This window comes from Bombina bombina, chromosome 4 (assembly GCF_027579735.1).
Source record: "Bombina bombina isolate aBomBom1 chromosome 4, aBomBom1.pri, whole genome shotgun sequence".
NCBI lineage: Eukaryota > Metazoa > Chordata > Amphibia > Anura > Bombinatoridae > Bombina > Bombina bombina.
In genome coordinates, this window is record NC_069502.1 from 1,231,832,093 (window position 1) to 1,231,852,916 (window position 20,824).

Consider the following 20,824-nt stretch of genomic DNA (forward strand, 5'->3'; position numbering starts at 1 on the left):
TGGTTATGATTTTTTGTATAAAGCACAATTATTTCCAAATTTCCTTTGTTGATGCTTTCTACTCCTTTTTTATCACCCCACTGCTTGGCTACTCGTTAAACTGAATTGTGGGTCTGGTGAGGGGTGTATTTATAGGCATTTTGAGGTTTGGGAAACTTTGCCCCTCCTGGTAGGATTGTATATCTCATATGTCACTAGCTCATGGACTCTTGCCAATATGAAAGAAATGAATTTATCAGGTAAGTTCTTACATAAATTATGTTATATAATAGGTTCTCCAGTTTCAGAAACGAGGGGAGATGTCACTTAATGCTCCTGTAAGGCTGAGTACCCTGGGGCAGTTGTGTCTATAACATAGGAGTGTCATCCAATCCCGTTATACATATCATCTTGCTTCTCGAGTCAAAATCAGTTCTTGTCTTTTTTTGGAAATAAAATGCTGCACATTTTACTCAAATCTGAAATGAACAGATTGATTAGAAGTATTTTTCTTAAAACAATATATTCTTGGTAAGGCTATCACTCTTTTATTGTACACATGACCTGCGGATCTCCATAACACATTTACTGTTTGCTATTGCTGTGTGTGCCTGCGTTGTCCCCAAATTCCCTATAAATTCTCCATGTTGTTTTTGTAAATTATTGATACACCCCTGCAGTCAAAAAAAATAATCCGTAAAGCTCACTCATAAACAAACAAATTGATCAAACCAAAACAGGCAAAAACATAGTTATCCATTTGTTCAAATATATGTATTCTGGTCTTGTAGAGCCTCAGCCAACAGATCAAGCGCTGACAACTGCTTCTCTGCAAACAGAGGGAAATCTTACTAAAGATGTGTGAAATGTACTCGCTGATTATGTGTATAGTGTAAAAGCCATAACCACTTGTCTTTGTCTTTATATATATATATATATATATATGAGCTCCATTTTTAAGCTTTGGCTCTCATTATACTTGTATCCTAACCCATCTGTCAGTGGCACCTAATCTAATCTTTCTTTCATGTAATTAGCAAGAGTCCATGAGCTAGTGACGTATGGGATATACATTCCTACCAGGAGGGGCAAAGTTTCCCAAACCTCAAAATGCCTATAAATACACCCCTCACCACACCCACAAATCAGTTTTTACAAACTTTGCCTCCTGTGGAGGTGGTGAAGTAAGTTTGTGCTAGATTCTACGTTGATATGCGCTCTGCAACAGGTTGGAGCCCGGTTTTCCTCTCAGCGTGTAGTGAATGTCAGAGGGATGTGAAGAGAGTATTGCCTATTTGAATTCAATGATCTCCTTCTACAGGTTCTATTTCATAGGTTCTCTGTTATCGGTCGTAGAGATTCATCTCTTACCTCCCTTTTCAGATCGACGATATACTCTTATATATACCATTACCTCTACTGATTCTCGTTTCAGTACTGGTTTGGCTTTCTACTACATGTAGATGAGTGTCCTGGGGTAAGTAAGTCTTATTTTTGTGACACTCTAAGCTATGGTTGGGCACTTTTATATAAAGTTCTAAATATTTGTGTTTAAACATTTATTTGCCTTGATTCAGGATGTTCAATATTCCTTATTTCAGACAGTCAGTTTCATTATTTGGGATAATGCATTTGAATAATAAATTTTTCTTACCTTTAAAATTTGACTTTTTCCCTGTGGGCTGTTAGGCTCGCGGGGGCTGAAAATGCTTCATTTTATTGCGTCATTCTTGGCGCAGACTTTTTTGGCGCAAAAAAATTTCTTTGTTATTTCCGGCGTCATACTTGTCACCGGAAGTTGCGTCATTTTTTGACGTTTTTGCGCCAAAAATGTCGGCGTTACCGGATGTGGCGTCATTTTTGGTGCTAAAAGCATTTAGGCGCCAAATAATGTGGGCGTCTTTTTTGGCGCTAAAAAATATGGGCGTCATTATTGTCTCCACATTATTTAAGTCTCATTGTTTATTTGCTTATGGTTGCTAGAAGATTGTTCACTGGCATTTTTTCCCATTCCTGAAACTGTCATTTAAGGGATTTGATCAATTTTGCTTTATATGTTGTTTTTTCTATTACATATTGCAAGATATCTCAGATTGACCCTGAATCAGAAGATACTTCTGGAAAATCGCTGCCTGATGCTGGACCTACCAAAGTTAAGTGTATTTGCTGTAAACTTGTGGTATCTGTTCCTCCAGCTGTTGTTTGTAATGAATGTCATGACAAACTTGTTAATGCAAATAATATTTCCTTTAGTAATGTTACATTACCTGTTGCTGTTCCATCAACATCTAATACTCAGAGTGTACCTGTTAACATAAAAGATTTTGTTTCTAAATCCATTAAGAAGGCTATGTCTGTTATTCCTCCTTCTAGTAAACGTAAAAGGTCTTTTAAAACTTCTCATTTTTCAGATGAATTTTTAAATGAACATCATCATTCTGATTCTGATAATGATTCCTCTGGTTCAGAGGATTCTATTACAGAGGTTGATGCTGATAAATCTTCATATTTATTCAAAATGGAATTTATTCGTTCTTTACTTAAAGAAGTTTTAATTGCATTAGAAATAGAGGATTCTGGTCCTCTTGATACTAAATCTAAACGTTTAAATAAGGTTTTTAAATCTCCTGTAGTTATTCCAGAAGTTTTTCCTGTCCCTGATGCTATTTCTGAAGTAATTTCCAGGGAATGGAATAATTTGGGTAATTCATTTACTCCTTCTAAACGTTTTAAGCAATTATATCCTGTGCCATCTGACAGATTAGAGTTTTGGGACAAAATCCCTAAGGTTGATAGGGCTATCTCTACTCTTGCTAAACGTACTACTATTCCTGCGGCAGATAGTACTTCCTTTAAGGATCCTTTAGATAGGAAAATTGAATCCTTTCTAAGAAAAGCTTACTTATGTTCAGGTAATCTTCTTAGGCCTGCTATATCTTTAGCGGATGTTGCTGCAGCTTCAACTTTTTGGTTAGAAGCTTTAGCGCAACAAATAACAGATCATAATTCTCATAGCATTGTTAATCTTCAACATGCTAATAATTTTATTTGTGATGCCATCTTTGATATCATTAGGGTTGATGTCAGGTATATGTCTCTAGCTATTTTAGCTAGAAGAGCTTTATGGCTTAAAACTTGGAATGCTGATATGTCTTCTAAGTCAACTTTGCTTTCCCTTTCTTTCCAGGGTAATAAATTATTTGGTTCACAGTTGGATTCTATTATTTCAACTGTTACTGGGGGGAAATGAACTTTTTTACCACAGGATAAAAAATCTAAAGGTAAATTTAGGTCTAATAATCGTTTTCGTTCCTTTCGTCACAATAAGGAACAAAAGCCTGATCCTTCCCCTACAGGAGCGGTATCAGTTTGGAAACCATCTCCAGTCTGGAAAAAATCCAAGCCTTTTAGAAAGCCAAAGCCAGCTCCCAAGTCAACATGAAGGTGCAGCCCTCATTCCAGCCCAGCTGGTAGGGGGCAGATTACGATTTTTCAAAGAAATTTGGATCAATTCGATTCACAATCTTTGGATTCAGAACATTGTTTCAGAAAGGTACAGAATAGGCTTCAAGATAAGGCCTCCTGCAAGAAGATTTTTTCTTTCCCGTGTCCCAGTAAATCCAGTGAAGGCTCAAGCATTTCTGAAATGTGTTTCAGATCTAGAGTTGGCTGGAGTAATTATGCCAGTTCCAGTTCTGGAACAGGGGCTGGGGTTTTACTCAAATCTCTTCATTGTACCAAAGAAGGAGAATTCCTTCAGACCAGTTCTGGATTTAAAAATATTGAATCATTATGTAAGGATACCAACATTCAAAATGGTAACTATAAGGACTATTCTGCCTTTTGTTCAGCAAGGGCATTATATGTCCACAATAGATTTACAGGATGCATATCTGCATATTCCGATTCATCCAGATTACTATCAGTTTCTGAGATTCTCTTTCCTAGACAAGCATTACCAGTTTGTGGCTCTGCCGTTTGGCCTAGCAACAGCTCCAAGGATTTTTACAAAGGTTCTCGGTGCCCTTCTGTCTGTAATCAGAGAACAGGGTCTTTCCTTATTTGGACGATATCTTGGTACTTGCTCAGTCTTCACATTTAGCAGAATCTCATACGAATCGACTTGTATTGTTTCTTCGAGAACATGGTTGGAGGATCTATTTACCAAAAAGTTCATTGATTCCTCACACAAGGGTAACCTTTTTAGGTTTCCAGATAGATTCAGTGTCCATGACTCTGTCTCTGACAGACAAGAGACGTCTAAAATTGGTTTCAGCTTGTCGAAACCTTCAGTCTCAATCATTCCCTTCGGTAGCCTTATGCATGGAAATTCTAGGTCTTATGACTGCTGCATCGGACGCGATCCCCTTTGCTCGTTTTCACATGCGACCTCTTCAGCTTTGTATGCTGAACCAGTGGTGCAGGGATTATACAAAGATATCTCAATTAATATCTTTAAAACCGATTGTACGACACTCTCTGACGTGGTGGACAGACCACCATCGTTTATTTCAGGGGGCTTCTTTTGTTCTTCCAACCTGGACTGTGATTTCAACAGATGCAAGTCTGACAGGTTGGGGAGCTGTTTGGGGGTCTCTGACAGCACAAGGGGTTTGGGAATCTCAGGAGGTGAGATTACCGATCAATATTTTGGAACTCCGTGCAATTTTCAGAGCTCTTCAGTCATGGCCTCTTCTAAAGAGAGAGTCGTTCATTTGTTTTCAGACGGACAATGTCTCAACTGTGGCATATGTCAATCATCAAGGAGGGACTCACAGTCATCTGGCTATGAAATAAGTATCTCGAATACTGGTATGGGCGGAATCCAGCTCCTGTCTAATTTCTGCAGTTCATATCCCAGGTATAGACAATTGGGAAGCGGATTATCTCAGTCGCCAAACGTTACATCCGGGCGAATGGTCTCTTCACCCAGAGGTATTTCTTCAGATTGTTCAGATGTGGGGACTTCCAGAAATAGATCTGATGGCTTCTCATCTAAACAAGAAACTTCCCAGGTATTTGTCCAGATCCAGGGATCCTCAGGCGGAGGCAGTGGATGCATTGTCACTTCCTTGGAAGTATCATCCTGCCTATATCTTTCCGCCTCTAGTTCTTCTTCCAAGAGTAATTTCCAAGATTCTAAAGGAGTGCTCGTTTGTTCTGCTGGTGGCTCTAGCATGGCCTCACAGGTTTTGGTATGCGGATCTTGTCCGGATGGCCACTTGCCAACCTTGGACTCTTCCGTTAAGACCAGACCTTCTATCGCAAGGTCCTTTTTTCCATCAGGATCTCAAATCCTTAAATTTGAAGGTATGGAGATTGAATGCTTGATTCTCAGTCATAGAGGTTTCTCTGACTCTGTGATTAATACTATGTTACAGGCTCGTAAATCTGTATCTAGGAAGATATATTATCGAGTCTGGAAGATTTACATTTCTTGGTGTCTTTCTCTTCATTTTTCTTGGCATTCTTTTAGAATTCCTAGAATTTTACAGTTTCTTCAGGATGGTTTGGATAAAGGTTTGTCTGCAAGTTCCTTGAAAGGACAAATCTCTGCTCTTTCTGTTCTTTTTCACAGATAGATTGCTAGTCTTCCTGATATTCATTGTTTTGTACAAGCTTTGGTTCGTATAAAACCTGTTATTAAGTCAATTTCTCCTCCTTGGAGTTTGAATTTGGTTCTGGGGGCTCTTCAAGCTCCTCCGTTTGAACCTATGCATTCGCTGGACATTAAATTACTTTCTTGGAAAGTTTTGTTTCTTTTGGCCATCTCTTCTGCTAGAAGAGTTTCTGAATTATCTGCACTTTCTTATGAGTCTCCTTTTCTGATTTTTCATCAGGATAAGGCGGTGTTGCGAACTTCTTTTAAATTTTTACCTAAGGTTGTGAATTCTAACAACATTAGTAGAGAAATTGTGGTTCCTTCATTGTGTCCTAATCCTAAGAATTCTAAGGAAAGATTGTTGCATTCTTTGGATGTAGTTAGAGCTTTGAAATATTATGTTGAAGCTACTAAAAATTTCCGAAAGACTTCTAGTCTATTTGTTATCTTTTCCGGTTCTAGGAAAGGTCAGAAGGCCTCTGCCATTTCTTTGGCGTCTTGGTTAAAATCTTTGATTCATCATGCTTATGTCGAGTCGGGTAAAACTCCGCCTCAAAGGATTACAGCTCATTCTACTAGGTCAGTTTCTACTTCCTGGGCGTTTAGGAATGAAGCTTCGGTTGATCAGATTTGCAAAGCAGCAACTTGGTCTTCTTTGCATACTTTTACTAAATTCTACCATTTTGATGTGTTTTCTTCTTCTGAAGCAGTTTTTGGTAGAAAAGTACTTCAGGCAGCTGTTTCAGTTTGATTCTTCTGCTTATAATTTCAGTTTTTTTCATTATAAGATTTAAACTTTATTTTGGGTGTGGATTATTTTCAGCGGAATTGGCTGTCTTTATTTTATCCCTCCCTCTCTAGTGACTCTTGCGTGGAAGATCCACATCTTGGGTATTCATTATCCCATACGTCACTAGCTCATGGACTCTTGCTAATTACTTGAAAGAAAACATAATTTATGTAAGAACTTACCTGATAAATTCATTTCTTTCATATTGGCAAGTCCATGAGGCCCACCCTTTTTTTGTGGTGGTTATGATTTTTTTGTATAAAGCACAATTATTCCAATTCCTTATTTTTTATGCTTTCGCACTTTTGTCTTATCACCCCACTTCTTGGCTATGCGTTAAACTGATTTGTGGGTGTGGTGAGGGGTGTATTTATAGGCATTTTGAGGTTTGGGAAACTTTGCCCCTCCTGGTAGGAATGTATATCCCATACGTCACTAGCTCATGGACTCTTGCTAATATGAAAGAAATGAATTTATCAGGTAAGTTCTTACATAAATTATGTTTTTAAAGGGAGACCAGCTCCTATTTTGTTTGTCAAAGATTGGGGCGCATCTTTGTATATGAAGTGTCTGAATTAAGTACAGTGAAGTCAGTTACTAATTTTCAAGAGGGAAATATGTAGATTTGTGGCTATTTTACAGTATAATGTTAAGTAGGTATCTTCATTTAATTACAGGATAGGAATTCTCATGTTGACTGTAATTGATCATTAACAAATATTCCAGGTGAAGTAATTGACTAAATGCTACCTTATTTATTTGCCAGTCTAACTTTGCCATGGGACGCCTGCCATCCACCTACCGGAAGTGCTACATGTTGGATTTTGGGTTGGCAAGACAATACACCAACACCACCGGCGAGGTCAGGCCGGTAAGTATAGGGGTTAGAGAAGTAATTTTGTGACTGGAGATGGATATATATAACATGTCCTTGTGAATGGCCTTGTAAGTTCAGTATCACTAATGTTCCCAAGAGCACACTAATTCTATGGAGCCAAGATTTTGCTTACGTTCATCAGCTCCATAAGATAATATTGAGACTGAAGTGACCTATCCATACCTTCATCTAGCTCTGTAAACCCCTCTCTCTATCCCATCCTGTAGCTCTGTAAACCTCTCTCTATGTCTCATCCTGTAGCTCTGTAAACCTCTCTCTATATCTCATCCTGTAGCTCTGTAAACCTCTCTCTATATCTCATCCTGTAGCTCTGTAAACCTCTCTCTATATCTCATCCTGTAGCTCTGTAAACCCCTCTCTATATTTCATCCTGTAGCTCTGTAAACCCCTCTCTATATCACATCCTGTAGCTCTGTAAACCTCTCTATATCTCATCCTGTAGCTCTGTAAACCTCTCTCTATATCTAATCCTGTAGCTCTGTAAACCTGTCTCTATATCTCATCCTGCAGCTCTGTAAACCCCTCTCTATATCTCATCCTGCAGCTCTGTAAACCTCTCTCTATATCTCATCTTGTAGCTCTGTAAACCTCTCTCTATATCTCATCCTGCAGCTCTGTAAACCCCTCTCTATATCTCATCCTGTAGCTCTGTAAACCCCTCTCTATATCTCATCCTGTAGCTCTGTAAACCTCTCTCTTTATCTCATCCTGTAGCTCTGTAAACCCCTCTCTATATCTCATCCTGTAGCTCTGTAAACCTCTCTCTATATCTCATCCTGCAGCTCTGTAAACCTCTCTCTATATCTCATCTTGTAGCTCTGTAAACCTCTCTCTATATCTCATCCTGTAGCTCTGTAAACCTCTCTCTATATCTCATCCTGTAGCTCTGTAAACCCCTCTCTATATCTCATCCTGTAGCTCTGTAAACCTCTCTCTATATCTCATCCTGCAGCTCTGTAAACCTCTCTCTATATCTCATCTTGTAGCTCTGTAAACCTCTCTCTATATATCATTCTGTAGCTCTGTAAACCCCTCTCTATATCTCATCCTGTAGCTCTGTAAACCTCTCTCTATATCTCATCCTGCAGCTCTGTAAACCTCTCTCTATATCTCATCCTGCAACTCTGTAAACCCCTCTCTATATCTCATCCTGTAGCTCTGTAAACCTCTCTCTATAGCTCATCCTGCAGCTCTGTAAATCCCTCTCTATATCTCATCCTGTAACTCTGTAAACCCCTCTCTATAGCTCATCATGTAGCCTCTGTAAACCCCTCTCTATATCTTATCTTGTAGCTCTGTAATCCCCTCTCTATATCTCATCTTGTAGCTCTGTAAACCCCTCTCTATATCTCATCTTGTAGCCTCTGTAAACCCCTCTCTATATCTCATCCTGTAGCTCTGTAAACCCCTCTCTATATCTCATCCTGTAGCTCTGTAAACCCCTCTATATCTCATCTTTTAGTTCTGTAAACCCCTCTGTATATCTCATCTTGTAGCTCTGTAAACCCCTCTCTATATCTCATCTTATAGCTCTGTAAACCCCTCTCTATATCTTATCTTGTAGCTCTGTAAACCCCTCTCTATCTTATCTTGTAGCTCTGTAAACCCCTCTCTATATCTTATCTTGTAGCTCTGTAAACCCCTCTCTATATCTTATCTTATAGCTCTGTAAACCCCTCTCTATATCTCATCTTGTAGCTCTGTAAACCCCTCTCTATATCTCATCCTGTAGCTCTGTAATCTCCTCTCTATATCTCATCTTGTAGCTCTGTAAACCCCTCTCTATATCTCATCTTGTAGCTCTGTAAACCCCTCTCTATATCTCATCTTGAGGCTCTGTAAACCCCTCTCTATATCTCATCCTGTAGCTCTGTAAACTTCTTTCTATATCTTATTATGTAACTCTGTAAACCTGTCTCTATATCTCATCTTGTAGCTCTGTAAACCCCTCTCTATATCTCATCCTGTAGCTCTGTAAGCCCCTCTCTATATCTCATCCTGTAGCTCTGTAAACCTCTCTCTATATCGCATCCTGTAGCTCTGTAAACTTCTTTCTATATCTTATTATGTAACTCTGTAAACCTCTCTCTATATCTCATCTTGTAGCTCTGTAAACCCCTCTCTATATCTCATCTTGTAGCTCTGTAAACCCCTCTCTATATCTCATCTTGTAGCTCTGTAAACTTCTTTCTATATCTTATTATGTAACTCTGTAAACCCCTTTCTATATCTCATCCTGTAGCTCTGTAAACCTCTCTCTATATCCCATCCTGTAACTCTGTAACCCTCTCTGTATATCTAATCCTGTAGCTCTGTAAACCTCTCTCTATGTCTCATTTTTTTAGCTCTGTAAACCCCTCTCTATATCCCATCCTGTAGCTCTGCAAACCTCTCTGTATATCTTATCCTTTAGGTCTTTAAACCCCTCTCTATATCTCATCCTCTAGCTCTGTTAACCTATATATAATTCCTTACATCAGATGGTGAGAGTCCACGAGTTATCATATGTAGAAATATTCCCCTTCTGACCACTAGGAGGAGGCAGAAGACTCCCCAACACATCAGAGAGTTAAATCCCTCCATTTAGTTAACGAGTGAGGTGAAAAAAAGTGCAGATGTACTCCTCATTATGAGGGGATCCACTAACCAATCTGCGGCCTGGTTCCTACTTGCAGCAACCTGTCGTTCAGAGAGGTAGACAAGGAGTTATCAGTCAGACAGGGAAAGGTCTTTTCTCATTGAAAATGTTGCAGACCTCCCTAGGTGAAATGTGGACTTGTCTACCAATCTCCTGGACTACATTGAGCTGCTCCTTATGAATGCACAGCCATTCCCAGGTGAAATGTGGACTTGTCTACCAATCTCCTGGACTACAGTGAACTGCTCCTTATGGATTCACAGCCATTGCCAGGTGAAATGTGGACTTGTCTACCAATCTCCTGGACTACAGTGAATAGGGAGAAAATAAGGAGAAGTAGTCCTTATAAAAAGATAGGGAATTCAGCACTCTCATATACACATTTAAAGGGACAGAGATATAAATATCTCAAGGAATCAGCCTAAGTATTAAGATAAATAGAGCTGAGTGTGGAGCCAGGTAGAAACCCAGAATAAAGACTTGACAACTAGCATGCTTGCAAGGCACTCATAATTTTATTATTTACAAAAAGCAACAAAATTCTTAGTAAAGGTCATGTGACCATAAATTTGAAACAAAATTTAATCAAAAATATGAGCTAAAAAGCTAAGTGAGACGTCTCATAGGAAAATAATGAGTGGCTAAATATAATAGTGACAATGCAACACCTCTATTAGAGGACAACCCCAAAAGAAAGAGTAATATGAGGGTAATGTTGTCATAATAATATAATGAGGATTGATGCAATTCACATAAACATTGAGCCAGAATAGTACAATCACAAGAAAGCTTCAGAATGCATATTTTTCAATTTGGAGTGAAATATAGACACAGGAAAAAGCTTTGCACAATCATATGCAGCATGCAACTATACCAAGTCTTAAAACACAACACCAACATCAGAGGACAGTCCCAAAGTTAAGGGTCAGTACTGTCATGATATAAATATAGGATCTATGTGTTTTAAAGATGGGTATTGTATAGTAAATTTTGCATAACTTCTGACAAACAGGATATTAGTAAAGCAGCGGCATTTAGCATGAACACATCACAATTTAAAGGAAGTCCTTCCAAATCTGTTGAAAACAGGCATCCACTTGTATTGCGGGAGGAAAAAATGAAGTAAGTTTCCACTGCCTGTAAAGAACAACACAGTCATAGCATGCACTCACAGCCTTTGCGATGTAAATCAAGAACAGAATCCTTGGTAAGAAGCTGCAAATCCGGTGAATGTTCCTGTGTTGCACAAGATGAAAAACAAAGTAATAAGTCACTCCAGCAAGCTGCAATTCTTTGAGGTGTAGTAGAAATTTCCAAAAGACAGGTGTCTCATCAAAGCAATCAGCTGTTACAACTGCCTACACGTGTTCCATCCCAATGAGTAGCAGGGACTCCTCAGGGCTGATCTCATCAACCTAAACTCAGCCTTTTATAGGCCATATTGGGACACGCCTCTGGGAGTTTCAAAAAACAAACAAAAAGTGTATATATACAAAGTGACATTAAATATATAAAATATATTTACAAAATAATAATATTAATTCCAAATAAAAGACATGGTGCTCAGATGCACATGCAATTCGTTAAAATGTAACTAACAGCCGAATTGAGAAAAATGAGAGCTCCCCCAACGATGCATTGGACACATAGGGAGGGTCAGCAAGTTACACCTAACAAGATAGTTTGTTATTTTTCTGATTCCTATAAAGGCTAAATAATAAGGAAGGGATAAAGTATTCTAAGTCAAAAATTAAGTAAATTTAGAAACTTCTATTGTAACAGTTTCCTATAGAGACAAGACCGGGATCGAACCTGTGACCTCAAATCTACTATAAACTAAAAGTCAAATTAAACTAGTATTAACCCACTACTCTAAACGCTATAACCTATATATAATGAAGATCTAACAATTATAGATCTACAACCTTTAAAGTTAAATATACTTATTATCCCAATATATAACAACTGCATTTAAGTGTTCTTAAAAATATTATAAACAGCCGAAAATTTGGAGCTAAACTAGTTATACTGATAGAAAAACAAAGTCATATTAGTTCAATGACTATTTTATATTGAACATAAGTGATCGAACCCAAGGTCTAAAAGGTCTATATATCTTGATGACTTAGAAGAACCACAGTCCTAATCCACTAGCCTAAAGGCACAGTCTAGAACAAGAAACAAACTTTATAGAAATGATGCAAACTCGAGTTTTTCATTTAACCCAAATGGGGCACAAGTATGTAAGTGATAAATCCAACCAGTTTCCTTCTGGAGAAGACATTTGTCCTGATCACCTCCTCTCTTATGTGACAAACCAGTATCAATTCCTATGAACTTTAATAGTTCAAAATCTGAATTGTGGCACATCTGAAAATGACGTGCAACACTGCTAGTATCTTTGTTATTTTTCACGTCATCTCAATGTTCTCTCACCCTGTCGATAAACTGGCGCTTCGTTTTCCCTAAGTAAAACATAGGGCAAGGACAGTATAGCAAATAAATTACCCCAAAAGTTTGACAATTGATTGGGTAATTAATGCGATACACTTTGCCACCTGTAGTAAAGGTTTCAGTCCTTGTAATAAAACTGCAAGAAACACACTTTCCACAAGGAAAGCTACCCTTGTGTGATTGGTGTATAGTGAGCCAATTCAGTTTTGGAGTTTTAACAAAGTGACTTCTGACCAAGCAGTCTTTCAAGCTCATAGCTTTTCTAGCGGTAAGTAGGGGACGATCACCTACTTTTCCTGCCAGTTTTTTGTCTGCAAGTAAGAAATGCCAATTTTTACTTAAGATAGAACGAGTTTTGTCCCAGTGAGAGTTAAATTGTGTGATAAATCTGACATGAGTATTTTCCAAGCTCTTTTCATTTTTTGAGAAGAGAATTGTTTCTCTTTTCAACTTTCTTACTCTACTGAGTGAACTCAGGACCAGTTTTTTGGAATACCCGCGAGCCAAAAATCTTTCTTTCATCCTTATTCTACCAATCCCCTGGACTACAGTGCACTGCTCCTTATGGATTCACAGCCATTCCCAGGTGAAATGTGGATTTGTCTACCAATCCCCTTTGGTTGTAGATTCTGGTACTGACCTAGATCCTTGTCATCGTGCTCGCACCGCCTAGGATAAGCTTGTCTACTGGAAGTAAGTTACTGATGGTGAGGTAAGCACAGTGGATGAAGGTGCTGAGAGACAGGTAACCTGCACCTTCATAGCCCACGGGCTATTAGTACGAGCATGTTCACGTGCTTCACATAGTCTAGGGACATATATTTATACACCTTAGGCCCTTTTAAAAAACTTTGTTTTTTTAGTTACTGTTGCTTTAAATTTAGCACTGTTGGCTTAGCTTGCTTAGAAGTTGCTTCTGAGCTATGCACAGTACATTGTACTTCATCTGCTCTAAATTTATAAGTTTCCTCCGGGTTTTTAGCTTTATCACTCACCGGTATCGCAGGTGTACTAAGGATTGGCTTTTTAGCGCCTTTTCTTGCGTTGGGATAGTGCAAACCTCAGAGCTCTGATTAACTATTACGCTTGAGTAAAAAGTTGCACAAAACACATAAAAATTAAATAAAAAAGTAAAGTTGTCCTCATAATAACACCATTTTATAAAAATTATTAAAAGAAAAAAATTGCATTAAAAAGTTAGAAAGGCTCAAAGATATGAGGTCTCAAGTGTTAGGGAAAGAAAGGCAGGCAATGGGCTTTAGCATAGAGATACATACATATACATGTTTAAATATGTATATATATACTGTATATATATATATATATATATATATATATGTGTGTGTCTGTGTGTATATATGAATTTACAGACATAGATACTGTAATGTTCGTGGGATACTCCTCTATCAGACCAAACTTGGCCAGTAGTCTTCTTATCCCGGCGTCAAGGGGAAGAATAGGAAATATCCCAGAACAGAGAGAGTTTATGAAATGAGGTAAGCAGTCCTCATGGTAGGCAGGGTAGTACTTCACGGCAATAAGATGAAGGAAGAGAATGGTCAAGACAGGCAGAGTTCAGCAAAAGTATGGCAATCCAGTAATTTATGGATTAAGCAAGCAGAGTGATCAGACAGGCAGAGTTCAGCAACATTATAGCAATCCAGTACTTTAGGGGTTAAGCAAGCAGAGTAGTCAGACAAGCAGATTTCAGCAATGTTATAGTAATCCAGTACTTTAGGGGTTAAGCAAGCATAGTAGTCAGACAGGCAGAGTTCAGCAACGTTATAGCAATCCAGTACTTTATGGAATACAGCACCCAGGAGCACACACAGTAACACCTATACTTAGGCAGTGACTGTAGGTTGTGAAGGTACTTACATAGGCGTTGATTCTCTCCAAGGAGCTCAAGGGATCCAGCTTCAGAGGAGGAGAGATGTGCGGCGATTACGTCATCGCCGCTTGCTTACAAGAACCACCGCATCCCTGGCAACAGCCAGAGCAGCAACCGCAACATCCTAGAGTCGGCTTCGAAGGGTGAGCAGCATGGAACTTGGAGACTAAAGATAGAGCATGCTCATTATAGGCAGAAACCCAGGAATGCTCCGCCACAAAGTATCCCTTTAAGTGTATGAGGTATTAGAGCTGCCTGTGCCTCATTCTGGAATCCAAGATCTTGGCAACCTCATACTCTGGTTCACCATGAATCAGGAGTGGAGGTGGAGTCGAGTATACCTATTTGTGACGTAGGGTTTGAAGAAGGAGATGTGAAAGGCTGGGTGAATGTGCAATGTTTTAGGTAAGGCCACTCTGTAGGCAACAGGAGAAAGTCTTTTGAGGACTTTATAAGGACCAATATACTGAGGTCCCAATATGTGACATGGTTGGCGCAAGCAGATGTGTCGGGTAGAGACCCAGACATGATCACTTGCAACAAAGTCACGAATACTGGCTTGATGATGATCGGTAAAAACTTCTTATATCTTGAGGAGGTTGAGTGTAACTGAGAGTGTAATTCTATCGCCAATGGGTAGTAAGGTCAGTGAAACGACGTTCTGCAGCAGGGATTCCTGTGGATTGAGCAGAAAGAGGAAAAACACAAGTTTGATAACCAGCTGCGGCCTGGAAAGGGGAGCATCGTAAATAAGAATGCCATTGAGTGTTCCATGCATGTTCAGCTAGGGGTAACACTCCAGACCAATTATTGTGCTGTGAATTGACATAGGCTCTGATATAAGCTTCCAAATCATGATTGGTTTTCTCTGTCTGCCCGTTAGTCTGGGGGTGATAACCAGAGGACAAAGAAACAGTGGTTCCAAGCAATTTGTAAAAACTTCTCCAAAAGGTAGAAATAAATTAAGGTCCTCTGTCAGAGACGATATTTATGGGTATACCATGTAATCGTACCACGTGTAACAGAAAAAGAGTGGACAATTCTTCAGCTGAAGGTAACTTCGTTAGAGGTACAAAATGTGCAAGTTTGGAGAAGCGATCCACCACCACCACCCATATAACTGTATGATGGTCAGAAGGAGGAAGGTCTACAACAAAATCCATAGCAATGTGTGTCCATGGCTGTTTAGGTATGGACAATGGTTGAAGTAGGCCATGTGGTAGGGAACTGGGAGTTTTATTAACATTACAAGTCTGACAAGCTTTGACATAATCCTGAGAGTCCGACTTCATGGTAGGCCACCACACATGTTGGGAAAGGAGTATAAAGGTTCTTGTCAAACCAGGATGACCTGACAGCTTGCTGTCATGAGCCCAGGATAGCACAGCAGAGTGAAGGTTTGGAGGAACATAAAGGGTCTCAGGAGTCGCAGGGGCTTCTGGAGGTTTTCTTGACTGCGCTTGTTGCAGTCTTTGAAGAAGAGAGGTGTTGTGCTGAGCAACCACACAAAAGGGGGTTATGATGTGTTCGATAGGAGCTTCAGAGGAGTCACTAGAGGAAGGAAACTGTCAGGAAAGGGCATCAGCCTTTTTATTCTTGGTCCCAGGAAGGTAAGAGACTATAAAGTTAAACCGAGTAAAGAATAGGGCCCACCTGGCCTGTCGAGGATTGAGTCGATGAGCAGTCTCTAGGTACGTCAGATTCTTATGGTCAGTGAGAATCTGAATGGGATTGGCGGTACCCTCTAGCCAATAATGCCATTCAGTCAAGGCCATCTTAATGGCTAAGAGTTCACAATTACCGACATCGTAATTCCTTTCTGCAGGAGTAAAGCGTTTGGAGAAAAAGGCTACAGGGTGCAACTTGGAGGTTAAGGGATCCCTTTGGGTTAAGACTGCTCCAGCCCCTATTTTGGAGGTGTCAACCTCTCAAGTGAACTGCAGGTCAGGATCAGGATGACGGAGCACAGGTGCAGAGCAAAAGACCTTTTTCAGATAAGAGAAGGCATCCATGGCTACAGGAGGCCAATTCTTGCAGTCTCTGTTCAGTTTAGTCAGCTCAGTGAGTGGAGCAACTATTTGGGAGACGTTCTTTATAAACTTGCGGTAATAGTTGGAGAACCCCAAGAATCTCTGTAGTTCTTTAATGAAGTGGGTTGAGGCCATTCCAGAACTGTGGTTAGCTTAGAAGGATCCATGGCAAAACCTTCCTTCGAGATGACATAGCCAAGGAACTGGATCTGGACTTGATCAAACTCGCATTTCTAAAGTTTGGCTACCAGAGAATTGTTTCTGAGGCAAAGAAGTACCTGCTTACATGTTCATGATGCTCCTCAAGGGTGGAGGAGAATATAAGGATGTCATCCAGATAGAAGATGACAGTGCAAATGAGGAGTTCACGGAAGACAATGTTGACAAAAGCTTGGAAGACAGCAGGGGCATTACACAGCCCAAAAGGCATTACTAGGTATTGGTAATGCCCTGATCTTGAGTTGAAGGCAGTCTTTCATTCATGTCCTTGGATAATGCGGATAAGATTGTACGCCCCACGTAGGTACAACTTAGTGAAGTAGCGAGCATTTTGGAGCGAACCATAAAGTTCAGTGGCGGTACCCTCTAGCCAATGACGCTATTCAGTCAAAGCCATCTTAATGGCTAAGAGTTCATGATTACCCACATCGTAACTCCTCTCTGCAGGTGTAAAGCGTTTGGAGAAAAGGGCTACAGGGTGCAACTTGGAGGTTAAGGGATTCCTTTGGGTTAAGACTGCTCCAGCCCCTATTTCGGAGGCGTCAGCCTCTAAAGTGAACTGCTGGTCAGGATCGGGATGGCGGAGCACAGGAGCAGAACAAAAGACCTTATTACAGATTAGAGCAGGCATCCATGGCTACAGGAGGCCAATTCTTGCAGTCTCTATTGAAGGCAGTTCAGTGATCAAAGAAATAGGATAGGGATTATTGATAGTTATATTGTTTAGGGCTCTGTAGTCGATACAGGGTCTGAGCCCACCATCCTTTTTACAGACTAAAAAGAAACCAGCCCCGGCAGGAGAAGAAGGACGAATAAAACCTTTAGCTAGGTTTTCTTGGATATATTCCTCCATGGCCTTGGTTTCAGTTTTGTAGAAAGGATAAGTCCTCCCTTTAAGAAGCGGGGCTCAAGGAAAGAGATCTAATTTGGAATCGTAAGGACGGTGGGGTGGCAGAACATCAGCTGCTTTCTTTTCAAACACATCTGTAAAATCTGCATATACTGAGGGAAGGCTTGAAGGAGTCTGTAGGCTGGCAATGGGGATGTGGTGCAGTGGAGTAACCTTAGCCAGGCAAGAGTGGAAGCAGGACGTAGTTGAACTGTGTAAACAAAGCCAAGGGAGACCAAGGATGACGGGTTGTGCTGGAGAATAAATAACATCGAACTGCAACTGTTCGGTATGAAGGACTCCCACAGTCAAGGTTAGGGGTGCTGATTCGAAATGGATTAAACCGGATCCAAGAAGAGTGCCATCCAGAGTAGTTATCTTAAGACATTGCTTTTTCTGCAGAAGAGGTAAGCCTACCTGAATCATAAAACGGTGATCAAGAAAATTTCCAGCAGCTCCTGAATCAATTAAAGCTTGAGCGTGGATAGAATTCTGAAGAAAGGTAAGGGTAACTGGTACCAGGATCCGAGAAGAGTGAGGGGATTTAGTTGTGACCACGCTTAGAGATGTGAATTGGAACCACAATAGAAACACAGTCTCAATATCCTTCTTCTTTGTCTTTCAGATTCGGTGGGCTTGAGGGAGGAGATATCCATGGGTTCCTCTACTGAGGTAACTGGAGGTGCTGAAGGGGTAGAGGAAAGTCTAGAGACCAGACGAGTAGGAGGGCGAGAGGGAAGAAATCTACGAGTTCTGTCTCACTCAGCTTGTCTCTGCTGAAAGCGAGAATCTAAACTGATACAAAGTGTTATGAATTCATCTAAGTAAGACGGAAGATCACAATAAGTAAGCCAGTCCTTGATACGCTCATGCAAACCTCTCCTAAAGGCCTCCTTGAGAGCACTGCCATCCCAACTGGTCTTGAGTGCCAAGGTACGAAACTCAATGGCGTATTGTGCCACAGTTCTATTGCTCTGGCAGATATCCAAGAGAGAGTACTCTGCAGCAGAAGCGTGGCTGGAGGTCCCAAATACCAAAGATAATGCAGAAATTATGGCTTCAGCATCTTTCAGGAGTTGAACGCTCTGTTCCAAAAGGAGAGAGACCCTAGCCCAGGCTAGGGCCTTGTCTTTCAATAAAGAAATGATAAAAGTAACATTTGACTGATGAGACTGGAAGGTGTGAGGATCATTGCGAAAGTGTAGCCTGCACTGGTTGAGAAAACCCCTACAGTCAGTAGTACCATCATACTTGTCAGGCAATGGTATCCAGGGTATCAGGAGTAGCGTTCTTCTCTGCAACCAGTGAGGAAAGCATAGCGGTTATAGCCTCTAATTTAGAATCCACATTCTGCAAGTGTAGAGAGACTGCTCTTGCTACCTCATTTGGGTCTATGGCCCAAGTATAATGTAATGTTCGTGGGATATATCAGACCAAACTTGGCCATTAGTCTTCTTATCCCGGCGTCAAGTGAAATGATAGGAAATATCCCAGAACAGAGAGAGTTTATGAAATGAGGTAAGTAGTCCTCACAGTAGGCAGCATAGTCCTTCACGGCAATAAGATGAAGGCAGAGAATGGTCAAGACAGGCAACAGGAAGGCAATCCAGCAGTATAGCAGTTCTGGGGTAAACCAATAGAATGGTCAGGAACAGGCATGTGTCAGCAACAAAGGAAATCCAGCAGTATAACAGTTCAGAGGTAAAGCAATAGAATGGTCAGACAGGCAGAGTTCAGCAAAGGTAAGGCAATCCAGTACTTTAGGGGTTAAGCAAGCAGAGTAGTCAGACAGGCAGAGTTCATTAACGATATAGCAATCCAGTACTTTAGGGGTTAAGCAAGCAGAGTAGCCAGACAGGCAGAGTTCTGCAATGTTATAGTAATCCAGTACTTTAGGGGTTAAGCAAGCAGAGTAGTCAGACAGGCAGAGTTCAGTAACGTTATAGTAATCCAGTTCTTTAGGGGTTAAGCAAGCAGAGTAGGCAGACAGGCAGAGTTCAGCAACGTTATAGTAATCCAGTACTTTAGGGGTTAAGCAAGCAGAGTAGTCAGACAGGCAGAGTTCAGTAACGTTATAGTAATCCAGTACTTTTGGGGTTAAGCAAGCAGAGTAGCCAGACAGGCAGAGTTCAGTAACGTTATAGTAATCCAGTACTTTAGGGGTTAAGCAAGCAGAGTAGTCAGACAGGCAGAGTTCAGTAACGTTATAGCAATTCAGTACTTTAAGGGTTAAGCAAGCAGAGTAGTCAGACAGGCAGAGTTCAGTAACATTATAGTAATCCAGTACTTTAAGGGTTAAGCAAGCAGAGTAGTCAGACAGGCAGAGTTCAGTAACGTTTTAGTAATCCAGTACTTTAGGGGTTAAGCAAGCAGAGTAGTCAGACAGGCAGAGCTCAGTAACGTTATAGTAATCCAGTACTTTAAGGAATACAGAACCCAGGAGCACACACAGTAACACCTATACTTGGGCAGTGAAGGTACTTACATAGGCGCCAAGGAGCTTGAAGGATCCGGCTTCAGAGGAGTAGAGACGTGCGGCGATGACGTCATCGCCGCACACTCACAAGAACCGCCGCATCCCTGGCAATAGCCAGAGCAGCAACCGCCGTGTCCCTGGCAACAGCCAAGGTGGCGCAAGGGAGCGGCGTGACAGATACACATATAAACACATAAAACCATATGTGTATATATATATAATCACTGAAGGACACTCACAGGTCTTAAAAGCAATTAATCTTTATTTCTTCATAGTAGAAAGACATCAAAGTCCACAAGCCCTTATCAAGACTTTACACATTTTGATTGCTGTTAGTGCCATTCTGCCGCTCTCCCCTGATTACAGCCTGCACAGTGTGTAGCCCATTGCAGTCAAGTAGCTAAAAACATTTAAAAGCATATGCATGCAATATTCATATTTATTAAAGTGTTTTTAGAGTAAATATTTGACATTCCAATGTTCTTCACATAGCAGAATATGTTCTAAGTAAAAAATACAACCAAAATTAAGAGGGGGCCCACTCTAACCAAAAGGAGATAAATTGACTAAAGCCCATATAGTCCACAAGCTGTAAAAAGACTATAACAGTTTTGTATATAGCATCATAATATCATATATAATCAGATACAAAATTATTATTAGAGTTAAAAAGTCCCAAAGTGATGGAGTAGTGCTGTGCACTGTCCACAAACGTGTGTGATATCCAGACAGAAGGCACAGAATAGACGGCTGCTCTCCTCCTCACAGATTAATACAGATCAGGCACTAGAAATAAACCAAGGGGCGTCTCATGTGTAGATCAAGAGTGCCACCAGCGAGAAAACATCCATAGATGCCAAATGGGTACTCACATGTAGCAATAGCACCCTTATGTGCTGGTAGTTGCAGGCTGATAACTCAGAGTGTATCAGCTAACCCTTGTCCTAGCTTCATACTG

The 20,824-nt window shown here is 40.4% G+C and overlaps 1 protein-coding gene across 1 annotated transcript in view; it reads left to right on the top strand.

Annotated features, from left to right (window-relative positions):
- TTBK1 (tau tubulin kinase 1) overlaps nucleotides 1-20,824 on the top strand; it is a 557,016-nt gene that overhangs the window by 249,243 nt on the left and 286,949 nt on the right. The window contains exon 5 of the mRNA XM_053712777.1: nucleotides 7,138-7,242. Within this exon, the coding sequence (XP_053568752.1) occupies nucleotides 7,138-7,242 (105 nt within the window). The remainder of the gene's footprint in view (nucleotides 1-7,137; nucleotides 7,243-20,824) is intronic.